A 13,150-nucleotide genomic window follows, 5' to 3' on the forward strand; every position below is an offset into this window, starting at 1 on the left:
TTATGTCTTGATAATGTCATGGTACGGTGAAGTGTTTTGACTTAAACATTTTAAAAGCATCTTTCTGGCTTTGAAGGGAAAGATAAATTATAAGAATGCAAAGACAGAAGCAGGCAGAATAGTTGGAAGACTACTGTAAATAATCCAGAAGAGAGATGATGATGTCTTATGCCAAGTTGATGGCAAAAGGGGATATGTGGTGGGGTGTGGCTACAAAATAATAGCTGACTTAAGTCTGCTTACCATGTGCCAGGTGTTATAATGGTAACCCTCAGAGGTAGAGACTATTATTATCTTTATTTTAGAGATGACGAACTAAGGTTGCAGCTACGTTAGGAAGCTAGTATAAAAATACACTGCAGATAATGCCAGTGAGTGGGTAACTTGCTCAAGATCCCCCAGCCAGTAAGTAATTTGCCTGTGATCATGCAGTGAGTACATGACCTAGTCAGTATTTGAATCTAGACAGTCTGGCTCCAGAGCGAGAACTTTTTAAACCAAGTGGACAGGTACCATTTCTATGATGTGGGTAGGGTACTAGGTTAGTTTTTATAGGAACATGTAGAAGTTTTAATGAGAAAGAGAATAAATTAGGAAAATTGATGCCCTTGCCAGCCTTCTAGTATGAGTTTTTTTGTTTTTTAAAGATTTGTGTATTTTTGAGAGAGAGCACAACTGGGGAAGGGGCAGAGGCGGGGCGGACAGAAGATCTGAAGCAGGCTCTGCACTGACAGCAGCAAGCCCAATGTGGAACTTGAACTCATGAACCATGAACTCATGACCTGAGTCAAAGTCAGATGCTCAACCGACTGAGCCACCCAGGTGCCCTGCTAGTATGAGTTTAAAGAGAGACCACGAGAATGGCAGGAACCAAATTATTTTGATGACTAAATAGCAAATTGAGATCTTCGCTATATTTATAAAGTGCAAGATTGATAACTTGGTTGGAAAATACATTTATGAAGCATCTTTCTGGGCTCCAGGAGATACGTAAATAAAGAAACAGCTCATACCTTTGAGGTTCATCATCAAGAATGATAGGAATGTATACTCAGAACAGACCATTTCAGCAAATTAACTGAGACCCTGAGATTGCTTCATGTTTCTTGACCATTTTGTTGTTGTTGTTGTTGTTTTTCTATAAAATGACAAGTCACTTAATGATTTCATCCAACTGAAAAAAAATCATCTAGTCTCTCTTAGGAACTGTACTAGACACTGCTGACTTAAAGATGAATAAGAGATTATTCCTACTCCCAAGGAATTTGCCATCTTGTAGAGGCATACATAGTAAAGCCTCATGTGCCCACCATCCAACTTCAGTAGTTATTGACATAGTAAAGGTAATTCTCAACAAGTATTTTAAGGCTAAAATTGCTATGGTGTTTTTTATTATTTAGGAAGAAACTATTAGCAGAGGAACTGGTTGGGAGGTAATTTCATGGGTTGATAAGATCTTACCAAACTCATGGGCCTTATAGGGAGAGGAGGTTCCAAATGGATAAAGACTTCTGAGGTAGAATTGACAAGAGTTTCTCAGCTATAATCCAGTGTAATTTTTTTTAGAAATGAAATATAATTTGTCTAAGTTATATTTTTGTACTGGACCTCAGGAAATTGAAAGAATCTGAGGAAACTATTTTTTTAGAGAAAATCTTTTTTTTTTTTTTTTTTTTTTTGGGTAATTGTTCCAGGAGTAGAATTTAGTGCATCATCAGTTATCTATGATAGCCAATGCTCATCCCAAAAAGTGTCCTCCTTAATGCTCCTTACCAATTTAGCCCATCCCCCCACCCAGCACTCCTCCAGCAACCCTCAGTTTATTCTCTGTATTTAAGAGTCTGTTATGGTTTGCCTCCCTCTCTGTTTTTATCTTATTTTCCCTTCCCTTCCCTCATGTTTCTCTGTTTTGTATCTTAAATTCCTCATATGAGTGAAGTCATGTGATATTTGTCTTTCTCTGACTTGTTTGGCTTAGCATAATACCCTCTAGTTCCATCCACATTATTGTAGATAGCAAGATTTCATTCTTTTTGATTGCTGAGTAATACTCCATTGTGTGTATATACCACATCTTCTTTATTCATTCATTTGAGCTTTTTCCATACTTTGGCTATTGTTGATAGTGCTGCTATAAATTTTTAATTTTTTGAGGAACCTTCATACTGTTTTCCACAGTGCCTGCACCAGTTTGCATTCCCACCAGCAGTGAAAAAGGGCTCTCTTTTCTCTGCATCCTTGCCAATAACTGTTGTTTCCTGAGTTAATTTTAGCCATTCTGACAGGTGTGAGGAGGTATCTCATTGTAGTTTTGATTTGTATTTCCCCGATGATGAGTGATGTTGGGCATCTTTTCATGAGTCTGTTAGCTATATGATAACTAATTTTTGGACCTTTGCAAAATGAGCTGCGTCTTCTACAGTTCAAGTATTTTAATTCTTTTAGCTTCTAATTGAGTTGTCATGACAGTTCATATGAATCATGTAAAATTTGCCTAAATGAGAGAAGTTTATATTTATTACATAAGGATTGATAAAAATCTTTAATTGCTCTTGGAATATCTTTTTTATTTTATTTATTTTTTTTATTGTTTATTCATTTTTAAGAGAGAGAAAGACAGAGTGTGAGTAGGGGAGGGGCAGAGAGAGAGGGAGACACAGAATCCAAAGTAGGCTCCAGGCTCTAAGCTGTCAGCACACAGCCCATTGCAGGGCTGGAACCCACAAACCATGAGACCATGACCTGAGCCAAAGTCGGAGGCCCAACCGGTGAGCCACTCATGCACCCTTAAATATCTTTTTTAAACATTAGTGTTCTTTAAGAAGACTTTCAGTAAGTCTTCGGAGTGCTAGTTAGGTGCTTACATGAAGTTATTTTTGTGATTTATTTAGGTAAAGCACCTGTTGTGTAAAACATGACAGCTTTGCTTTGGGGATGTTTTTTTTAAGTGAGGAGACAGCCTGTATTCGTAATAACCTTATAAGTAATATATAGTTGAAAACTATATTTTGAACTTATGATACAACAGCTAGATCACTGTATTGAAATGCAGTGAAGCTTTTATGGATAAAATCAAAATTCAGTTAAATTTAATGTACCACTAGAGAGATGTAAAGGGAAAATATTTCATAGTAATTCAGAATTATCAGAAAGAAAGATAGTATGGAAAAGAAAGCTAAAAACACGTGTAAAAAGTTCAGTTGTGGAGGTCTGTTATATGAGATTGTGGTTAAGATGTCTTGAAGAAATAACTGCACAAAAATAGTGAGCTGGAATTGAGCGAGAGGGCATGGGGAAGAGGGAGAGGAAGAGAGGAGACATTTGTGATGGGAGGATTGGAAAATCCAAACTGGAAAGCGGTAGCAAGATTTGTGTTACGTGTTGAATATATTCAGAATAGTAATGCTGATGACTTGAGTGTTAAATTATTTTGGGAATTTAAGGAATTGGGCAGAATTATTTCTGGATAACTGCTTCTAGTTCTGAAATTGTGTGGAAGCTGCTGAGTTTTGTAAAGACTAGAAAAACATAGTGCTGACCCTGAACACTTAGGTATAGAGGTCAAATTTTGTAGCAGGAAGATTTCTTCACCAAAAAAACTGAGTGAGTGAGGTAAAAATCAGGTATTGGTTTATTAAATAAAACCATCTTCAAGCTATTCATTTTCTTTTATTAGAATATCAGAAAATTGATACAGTATTTAGTAGGCACTTTGTGTTCTTCATGGCCATACTTCTCAAAGTGGGTAAGTGTTGTCTTAATTAGTGGTCTCAGCCTAACAAAGCATTGACAGACTGCTCGGAAAACAGAGTATAAACTCAGAGGAAACCTGAACTATTAGAATCACTAAGCGTGAACAGTCATAGCTTTCTTCCTTTTCACATTAACAGAACGTTCCTTTTTTTCAACTGAAGAAAAGTCCTGGCAAAAACAAACAAAACAAAACCAAAAACCAAAAACCAAAGCAAAATATGTGCTCTTGATCTTCAGAATAAGCTTTAATCTGTCTTTTTTTTCCTGAAGCTTTTTAAAATGTAGCTTGTTTAAGCAAAACCTAGGTTTACAGATTTAAATCTTCTCACTGTTGGGGAAAGGAGAAATCCCTATCTTGCAGTTTCAGTTCTAGCTAGTCCTTTTCCTGAGAGAACTTTTAAAACGGGTGAGGCTGCTGCCCTCACGTTCTCGTATCTTCTAGCCACCTACTTCCACCGCCCTTCTGTCAAAATTGCCCTAATTCCGACAGTGACCACTCAATGTCATTCAATGGCTTGTCTTCTCATCTCTTGATTTCTTTGTGGTTTTTGTTAGAAATGAAACCTTCCCTTTAAAATTCTCTCCGGACAGTTTTAAAAATAGAAGAAGTTCTTATATGCCCAGATAGTTTCAAGAAAAATGCCTCTTTCAAAGGTAACTAGGTGAACACATGGCAGCTCTGTGATCTTATTAAAATCGGTGAGAACGTTTGCTTTTAAAAAAGCATTTTTTCTTAGCATTAGTAGTTGATCATATTAATTTAATTCTATAATTCTCTCATTTGTCTAAAATGTATTGAATGCCTTCTTATGTGCCAGGCACTATTCCAGGTACTGGGGCACAAAAATAAAGAAGACAGAGATTCTTGCGGATTCTCTTGTGGAGTTTATTTTTATGTATTAAAAACTACCTGATTACTGTATGTTTAGTATATATCTGCTTTATCTGTGACTTTTTGAATAATTAGATACCTCTTGTATGTAGTGCCATGGTTCAGCACAAGCAATAACTAGTTGCCTATTTCTAAGTCTCTTAATAGCTGTGGTTAATGTTTTATTAAAGTAATGTCCACATGTAGTTATTAATCAGGTAGTTTTATCAGAAATACCAAAAGCAATGATTATTTCTATAAATTGCTATTTCATATGGGTCCTCCCTGGTCATAGATGTATACTAGTAGCATTTGGCTTAATGTCCCTTAGTGCCCCTTAAGTACTAGGGTGCTGTATGCAATCTAATTGCTGTATCATTACCAGGATAATCAGTAAATTAAAGCTATTAATCATGCAGTGTTATGAGGGACCTAGTTCCTTTCAAATGTCAGTCTATAAAGATAAAGGGAGCCTAGCCTGCGTTTTTAAGAGAGGAGAAAAGATTCTTTTCCCATAATGTCTGGTCAGACAGAAGGCTGAGGGTCAGCTAGAAGTTGAATGTTGATTGAGTTGAATCATATTATGGTTAAGAGTTCATTAAGGATATGCATATGCATGTGTATATATGCATGTTTAGGAAAAGATATCCCAAATATAAAATCTTACATAAATCATTACACAAAATAATCTGAACCAACATAGTATTTAATCAACCTTTTTGTCAGCAGTACTGAAAACATATCATAGTAGGACAAGCGAATATTAGGAGGCTGTTGCAATTCTAGAATGAATAGAATTGGTGACAGTGGACACAGGGAGAAGTGCATGGAATTTGGACTTACTGATGGATTACTAATGGATTATATGGCAGGGAGCAATGTAAACAGTAATTCCTGCTTTCTTATTTGGATAGGTTGTGGTGACAGTCACTGAGATGGGATACCCTGGAAAACAAGTTTTAGGAAGAAAATATGGGCTCAGATTTGGACATGGTGATTTTGAGGAACTTTGAGCCTCTGGAGCTCAGAACACATGGGCATGGGTGCAAACACTCAGAGATGAGAGAGTGATGAAAAGTATACCACTGAGAAAAGTGTGGAGAGCCCTTGGAACAGTTGGGAAGTTAATAGAGGAGAGGGAACAGTAGTGGGGTCTTTGGGGGGTAAGAGAGAGGGCTTTGTCATTGAAGCCAAAGGAAGCAAAGTGGTCCACAGTGAAAGGATTAGAACTTAGTGGCATGGAGAGAGGTCGTGTATTACTTCCGTGAAAACTGAGGAAAGATACAGAAGCCATGTTGAGCTCAGTTGAGGAATGAGTGGGAGAGAAGGAAATAGAGGTAATATGTATACAACAACTCTTTTGAGAAATTTGTTGTTGCAAAGTAGGAGACTGTATGATAGCCAGAGGGTTATGTGGCATTGAAGAAAGGTTTCTTTTACATGGGAGGTATATATTAGAGTTTCTTTATTTTTTCTTATTAAATTAGTAATTAATTAATAGACACAGAGCGCATGAACAGATGGGGAGCAGAGAGAGGAGAGGAGAGGAGAGGAGAGGAGAGGAGAGGAGAGAGAGAATCCCATCAGGCTCCACACTCAGCATAGGGTCTGATGTGGGGCTCTTATCTCGTGACCATGAGATCATGACCTGAGCTAAAATCAAGAGTCAGATGCTAACTGACTGAGCTACCTAGGTGCCCTGTATTGGAGTTTTAATAGCTGTAGGTACACAGTAATGACTTATTGATCTCTATAGAACCTGTAACGTATGATATACTTAATTACTTTGAATTCTCCTTATATATTATGGGACTTAAAATTCAGATATTTGCGTTTAATTTCAGAGGAAGTGAGCTTAGACCATTGTACACTGTTGTTTTTAGTTAACTCAGTTTTTTTATCCAAAGAGTACAGAAACTTGCTACCCTCAAACTACCAATGTTTTTCCAGTTCAAAAATATAACCAGGGGTGCCTAAGTGGCTCAGTTGGTTGAGCATCTGCCTCTTGATTTTGGCTCAGGGCATGATCCCAGGGTAGCGCTCCATGCTGAGAGGGGAACCTGCTTAAGATTCTCTCTCTCCTGCCCCTCTCCTCTGCTCCTCCATGCATGCTCACTTGCTCTCTCTCGCTCTCTCCCTCTCTCTAAAATTAAAATATATATATATACTTAGAACCAAATAAATTGTGAAGAAGATCATTTTATGACTTATCCTGGCTCTTTTTTTTTAATTTCTTTTTTAACATTTATTTATTATTGAGAGACAGACACAGAGCGTGAGCAGGGGAGGAGCAGAGAGAGAGGGAGACACAGAATCCGAAGCAGGCTCTAGGCTCCAAGCTGTCAGCACAGAGTCCGACGTGGGGCTCGAACTCATAAACTGTAAGATCATGACCTGAGCTGAAGTCTGATGCGTAGCCGACTGAGCCACCCAGGTGCCCCTATCCTGGCTCTTTTGTGGCATAATATTCTTTTGCTGATCTTAAACTTGGTTGGATAGTGAAGACAAGGCAGCTGGAAGGAAGTTACAGGTGTCAGTTTATTTAGGTGTAAGTCTTCTCAAGAATAATATGCTCAAGACATTTTGTGGAGCATATTTAGCTTTGTTGCTTTTCAAAGTTAACCAAACTTACATTTTAATTTAAGTCCATGAGAGAAATTTAAAGAATTGAAATGACTTTTTTTGGTGTATGATTATAAAAGAATTCATGATCAGTGTGAATATTTCAAATAGCATAGGAAAATAAACAGAAGTAATTTTCCTCTTAATTCTATTGCACACATATTTTGGAGTATATTCTTCTATATTCTTTTCCTATGAAGGTTGAAATCAGATTTCTAAGTAGTATGTGTTAGAGAAAGAGAGGGAGCAAGGGAGGCAGGGAGGGAGAGAGAGAATAAATATGTATTTAAAATACTGTATAAAATTTTGAGAGATGGAGAGAGAGAATGTGTATTTAAAATTATACCACATATACTGTTTTGAAACTTGCTTTTTTCACTCTGGTCTCTAATGTGCAGTAAATAGCATGTTAAATCATATAAGCTCTACCTCCTTTAATTTTGTTTTGCTTCAAGCCAGTCAGAATTGGAAGCTTAGGTTCTCTAACTGAACAATATAAAAGTTTGCTTTGAAGAAGCTGAAACAAAGCAGAATAGATGTAAATTGGATGGTTTATTAAAAATATTAATGGGATGAGTTTACTTGAGCTTTTGAGTCATGGCAGCTACTACAGTTTTTTCCAAAATGGCCAGATTATGACCATATGGGGAAAAAATGGGACATATTTCAGAGGAAGGGCCTCCAAAACTGAGGTCTGGGCTGGAGGTGGAAGAGTGTGTATAAGCTAGAGAAGCTGGTGACGTATGGTGGGCCAATTTTAGAAAATGGAGATATTGATACTATGACTTTTAAGGCTTAAACCTTGAAAGTAGAGCCTGAATGTTAGACCAAACCAGTGTATGTCATCAAGGTTTGGAATCCAGATGGTTACACCAGGGTCCACTCTAAGAGATCAAAACTGAGCAACAAATACAAGTAAAGATAAAATCTGAGCAAAGAGGCATAAAACATAGCTCCAGGTTCAAGCTAGGCACCAGGAGAAAGTTAAGGAATGGAATTTATATTCATAAGACTGGGAAGTGCAATTCAGTTTCTTGTTCATTTGGGCGGATCATTATAGTAACACACTTTGTCATCATTGACTTCGTGACGAAAAATATTTGCCTTTGCTTCATTTCTAAACACCCTTGGAAATGGGTGTGACTGACGAGTATATGCTGCTCCCCCCAGCAAGGTGGAGCTGTGTAGGTTGTGTGGGTTTTGTAGGAAAGGACCAGGTTTTCATGTAGGGAGTACTTTGGGTCAGGATGTAGGGGTATCCACAAGACATGATAGGCCTGCGATCCACTTTTGGCATCCCATTTCCCCATCCCCTGTCCTACCCACGCTGTTAGCCAACTTGCCCTACATTCATGTCAGGAGATTCACATGGTTCTTTTTACGCCTTGAAATGTGTCCCAGAAATATATAAGTAACACATTTATTATTTTGAATAAGTTCATAGGATGATTTTAGAAAGTAAATGAAAGGAAGTAAAAACTTTTCTTGATGGTAGAATAACATGGTTCACCAATAAAGAAGGCAGATCGGGAAAAAATGTCTAGGACATCACTGAGCTGACATTACTGTTATGATTTAACGCCCTCCCCAATTTTTCTCTTGACCCAGGCTTCCATTTTTATATAAATTCATTAGTATACTTTCTGTAACAATAGCAGTTCAGCAATAAACACAGTATGAATGGTTTGTTCTCTTTTCTTAGGCACAATAACCTTGGTGCCCGACCAAAGGGGCTGTCCACTCTGGTGAAGAGCGGTGTCCCTGAAGCATTGAGGGCAGAGGTATGGCAGTTACTATCAGGCTGCCATGACAACCAGACAATGCTGGATAGATACCGACTTCTTATCACAAAGGTAGGAAGCTTTTTTCATATTCTTCTCACTGGACAACATATTAAATAAATATTGTTTTCATAGGTGCAGTAAGTCATAAATGTTTTGAACTTCTTTAAAAACTATCAGTGTTGTGCAGCAAATAGTTCTGCCTTTTGTTCTGAGCATTTGTTGGATAGTAGATAGTGGGTAGTGGCTTTCACTTTTTTGTTGAAATGGAATATATTTATATTTCAAGTGTTTTCAATTAACCTTTCTTATTATACGAGATTTATATAGTTATATTTGTACACAGTATGCTTGTACTCGAGTATAATTTTGAAATCAAATTAACTTAAAATGAAATTAAAAGGCCTCCTGTGCTTATGTAATCTTATACTTAAATGATGTAGATAGTTGCCCAGATCCCTGTTCTGTCAGGAGTCCCTGGTTCCAATGTAAATTCCTGTGCTTATGTCCAAAAAAACTGATGGTAGAGCATGTACAAAGATAAGCTTCAGTCCTAGAATCTCTTCATAGGTCTCACCTCCTAATTTCTTACTCTACTCTAAATCATAGATTTAAAAATCTCTATTCATAAATGAGATGTTTTTGCTAACCAAGTCTTCGTTCCTCAGGATTTATCAACTTTTCAGATTCTTTAGCCCCTCTAATTCCTTCTTCCCTTACTTCCGTTTGGGCCTCCCTCCCTTTCGCAGATATTTTCTGAGTGCCTAGTATATTCAGTCACTGCTAAATTCAGATTATAAAAAAAAAACCTTTATCATTTTTTATAATTAGTGTGTTCTGCAGCGGAATGTGCGAGATGATCCATTGATGTGTGTGTGTTGGGGGGGATGTCTAAAGTTCCATTTGTATTTTTTTAAGTTGCAACACAAAGGATATTCAGCTATACTAATATTTTCTGTGCCATAGTACTGAGACTTGACTAAGTCCAGTGGCCATTTGTCCCATGTGAGTCAGGAGTGACCTGATGGAAGAAGGGGCTTGTGCACCTTGGGAAGGAATAACAGTGCTCACACTCATACATGCACTTTCATGATATTAGAGTTCTCTTGCAATTTGCGCGTGCTCAAATATGTGGATTTAAAGATTGTCTAGTTTTAACTTCGCCCCCACAGGGTATATGTGTGGTTTAAAGAGATTGCTATCACAGAATGTTACATATCAAGATACTAAAAAAAACAGAACAAAACAAAAACCCCACTAATCTGTCCCTTCAAGTAAGAATTAATGTGATAATGGATGACAAAGCAACTACCTCTGTAAATAAGTTCATGTTATAGAGAAGGACTTTTGAAACATTTGGCGATTTAAACATCACTGTGTGATTTTGTCGCACTGAAAGCTGTGTGCGTTATTATAAAACTCTTAACATCTTCTTCCTGGAATCAGAAATTCCAAATGTGTTTAAGACTTGTACAAACAGTTGCAGAAAATTTGGGACTGACTGTTAATACAAAAATATAACACCTTCTGATTTACTGATAAGAAAACTCATTTGAGAAAATGAGTGATTTCCTAACCAAATTTCAACAATATGATTGTTGGGTGGGACTGAAAAAAAAATGGTGCCCTCTGTTTGGGTCTCTGGATCTCTAGAAGTCTTTCTCAGATATGATAACGATTAAAACTGTGACTCAAGAAAACTGATTTTGAAGCAGGTTTTCAAATTATTGTTTCATAAACTGCTAAACAAGTATGTTAACAAATAATTCCTATTGTATGATTCTGTTACATGAAATGTGCAGAATAGGCGAATGCAGAGAGGCCGGAAGTAGACTAATGATTGCTATGGGATGGGGGTTAGAAGAATTGGGAGTGCTAACAGGTATGAGGTTGCTTTTGGGGGTGATAGAAATGTTCTGGATTTTGATAGTGGTGATGGTTGTACAACATTGTGAATTGTATACTTTAAAATGGTGAATTTTATGTTATGTGAAGTATATCTCAGTAGAAAAATTACACAAAATAAAACATTTAAAAAATGACCCATGTTTAATATTGAATAATATTTTTGTGAAGCATAACTTTTTCATTGTCTTTACCTTATTTTATATCCTATCTACATTTCTATGTAGATCTATATTAGCACAAGTGCTACTGTGTACATAATAAAAATGAGCAAAATAAGTACACATGTATTGGAAGTTTATGCCCAGAAAAGTTTTATTAATGGAGGTGTCTGAGGAAAAATACCCAGAGACCATATCTCTGGGTGTCAGATCACTTTTTTATCTAAAAAACAAACTATATACTTTTTTTTTTTAATATATGAAATTTACTGTCAAATTGGTTTCCATACAACACCCAGTGCTCATCCCAAAAGGTGCCCTCCTCAAACTATATACTTTTAATAGCTGCTTATAGAGTAGCCGCTACTGCCATATCCCTTTCTCTACTAAGAAGCTTTTAAAATTCATGTCTTTTAGGATTTCAGACTTTGGGAGCAAAATAAATAATAAGTCTCCCGTGATATTATTTATGAACTCCCAACAATTCAGTGTCTGTCATACATATGATAAAAGCTTTACCATATATGAAGCACCATGGTAATTTTGAATATACAATTTGCAGGAAGAAGTTTAAGATCAAGAGGCAGAATGACAAAAAAAAAAGTTTTCATTGAATAAAGTATTCTCAGACTCTTTTTTACTCTGGAACCTGGCAGTGATTTACTTTCTGCTTCTGGCAGTAGCAGACAGATACCCAGGCTTTGCCGCTTGTGGGACTTGGCACCTGCCTCTAGGTGTTCCATTCTGAATCACCTGCCTTCGTTCTATAGTTCCTGTTTCCTGCAGTTTCTTAACTTGAGAAGCAACAGCAGCCCCCTGATTCTCTGGACCATAGTGGTGCTGGCCAACCTAAAAGTTAGCAGTAGTGTCCCCAGTGTTCTGGTCTTCCAGCTTTTCCAGTACTTAAGTACCTAAGTTCTTACATTAAATCTCTCTTTCCCTGACTAAACTCGAATATACTTGGCATATGCTTGTCACCTTGTTGTCATGCCTCTAAGGGTATGGCAAAATGTTATACTTACAATTGCAGGATTTTTTTTTTTTTAAAGCAAAATGATGCAAACCAGAACCAGCTGAGGGACGAGATACATAGGGCAGAATCTGGTACTGAGAGGGTTCCGAATATGAAGCTTGCATCGTCGTCAGGGACACATTATCCTTCCCACATCACTGCGTGATAGTACGTACTTGGAAGATCACTAACCCAGGAAGCTTACCAAGCTTTGGACTCCAGAGTTTTTATGGGGTTTCGTTACATTGGCATGATTGATTGAATCATCACCCACCTAGCTGAACTCAATCTTTAGCTCTCTCTTCTCCCCTTCCCTGAAGTTGGGCTGATATCACCTGACTCAACACCTCTAACCACGTGTTTGGTTTTTCTGGCTTGGTTAGCCCCCAGTGCTGAGTCCTCTTTTTAACCTAAACTATCTGGGGCCTACCATAAGTTGCCTCCTTAGCATAAACTATCAGATTGTTGGAGGGGCCCACCGTGAATTAAAAAAAGACACTCCTATCATTTGGGAAATTCTAGGGGTTTAGAGATTATCTTCCATGATCCTGTACTGAGGCTGGACCTCTCTTTGGCTAATCTGATCAAGTCTATTGCCCTTTTAAAGAGCTTTCCCTTAAACCTAAATAGCAGTTTTCACTTAATCTTTTTGGCCAAAGCACTGTTACATGGCTACAATCTCCCTAGAAAGCTGGGGATTTTTTTTTTTTTTTAAAGTGGTCACAATGCTCTTCTCCTCCACCTCCCAAAATATGGGCTTAATAAGGAAGAAAAGAGAAAATAGATATTGGATAGACACTTAACCTTTCTCTGCTGCAGATAGCTGTTAATAGAGGCAATAGTTGAGGTATGTTGTGGAATAATTTATTATAAAAATTAAGCTTAGTAATTTATTTTAGGATGGCAAATGTTTAAAAATTACCACTAGAGATTACTAACTGTATAATTTAAGGTAATATAATACATATTTCCACATTCAGTTTATACATTTATGACTACATAAATTTTTTTTTTATCTTTTAAAATTTACATCCAAATTAGTTAG

General features: G+C 37.1%; 1 protein-coding gene across 12 annotated transcripts in view; it reads left to right on the plus strand.

Annotated features, from left to right (window-relative positions):
* Positions 1-13,150, plus strand: part of RABGAP1L (RAB GTPase activating protein 1 like) — a 759,437-nt gene that overhangs the window by 221,212 nt on the left and 525,075 nt on the right. For 11 of the 12 annotated variants that reach the window (XM_042975849.1, XM_042975851.1, XM_042975848.1 and 8 more), the window contains one exon: positions 8,949-9,099. In XM_042975849.1, the coding sequence (XP_042831783.1) occupies positions 8,949-9,099 (151 nt within the window). Of the gene's footprint in view, positions 1-8,948; positions 9,100-12,142; positions 13,025-13,150 lie in introns of those variants that run through there. The other variant, XM_042975858.1, reaches the window with a different exon arrangement.

This window comes from Panthera tigris, chromosome F3, assembly GCF_018350195.1.
Source record: "Panthera tigris isolate Pti1 chromosome F3, P.tigris_Pti1_mat1.1, whole genome shotgun sequence".
Taxonomy (NCBI): domain Eukaryota; kingdom Metazoa; phylum Chordata; class Mammalia; order Carnivora; family Felidae; genus Panthera; species Panthera tigris.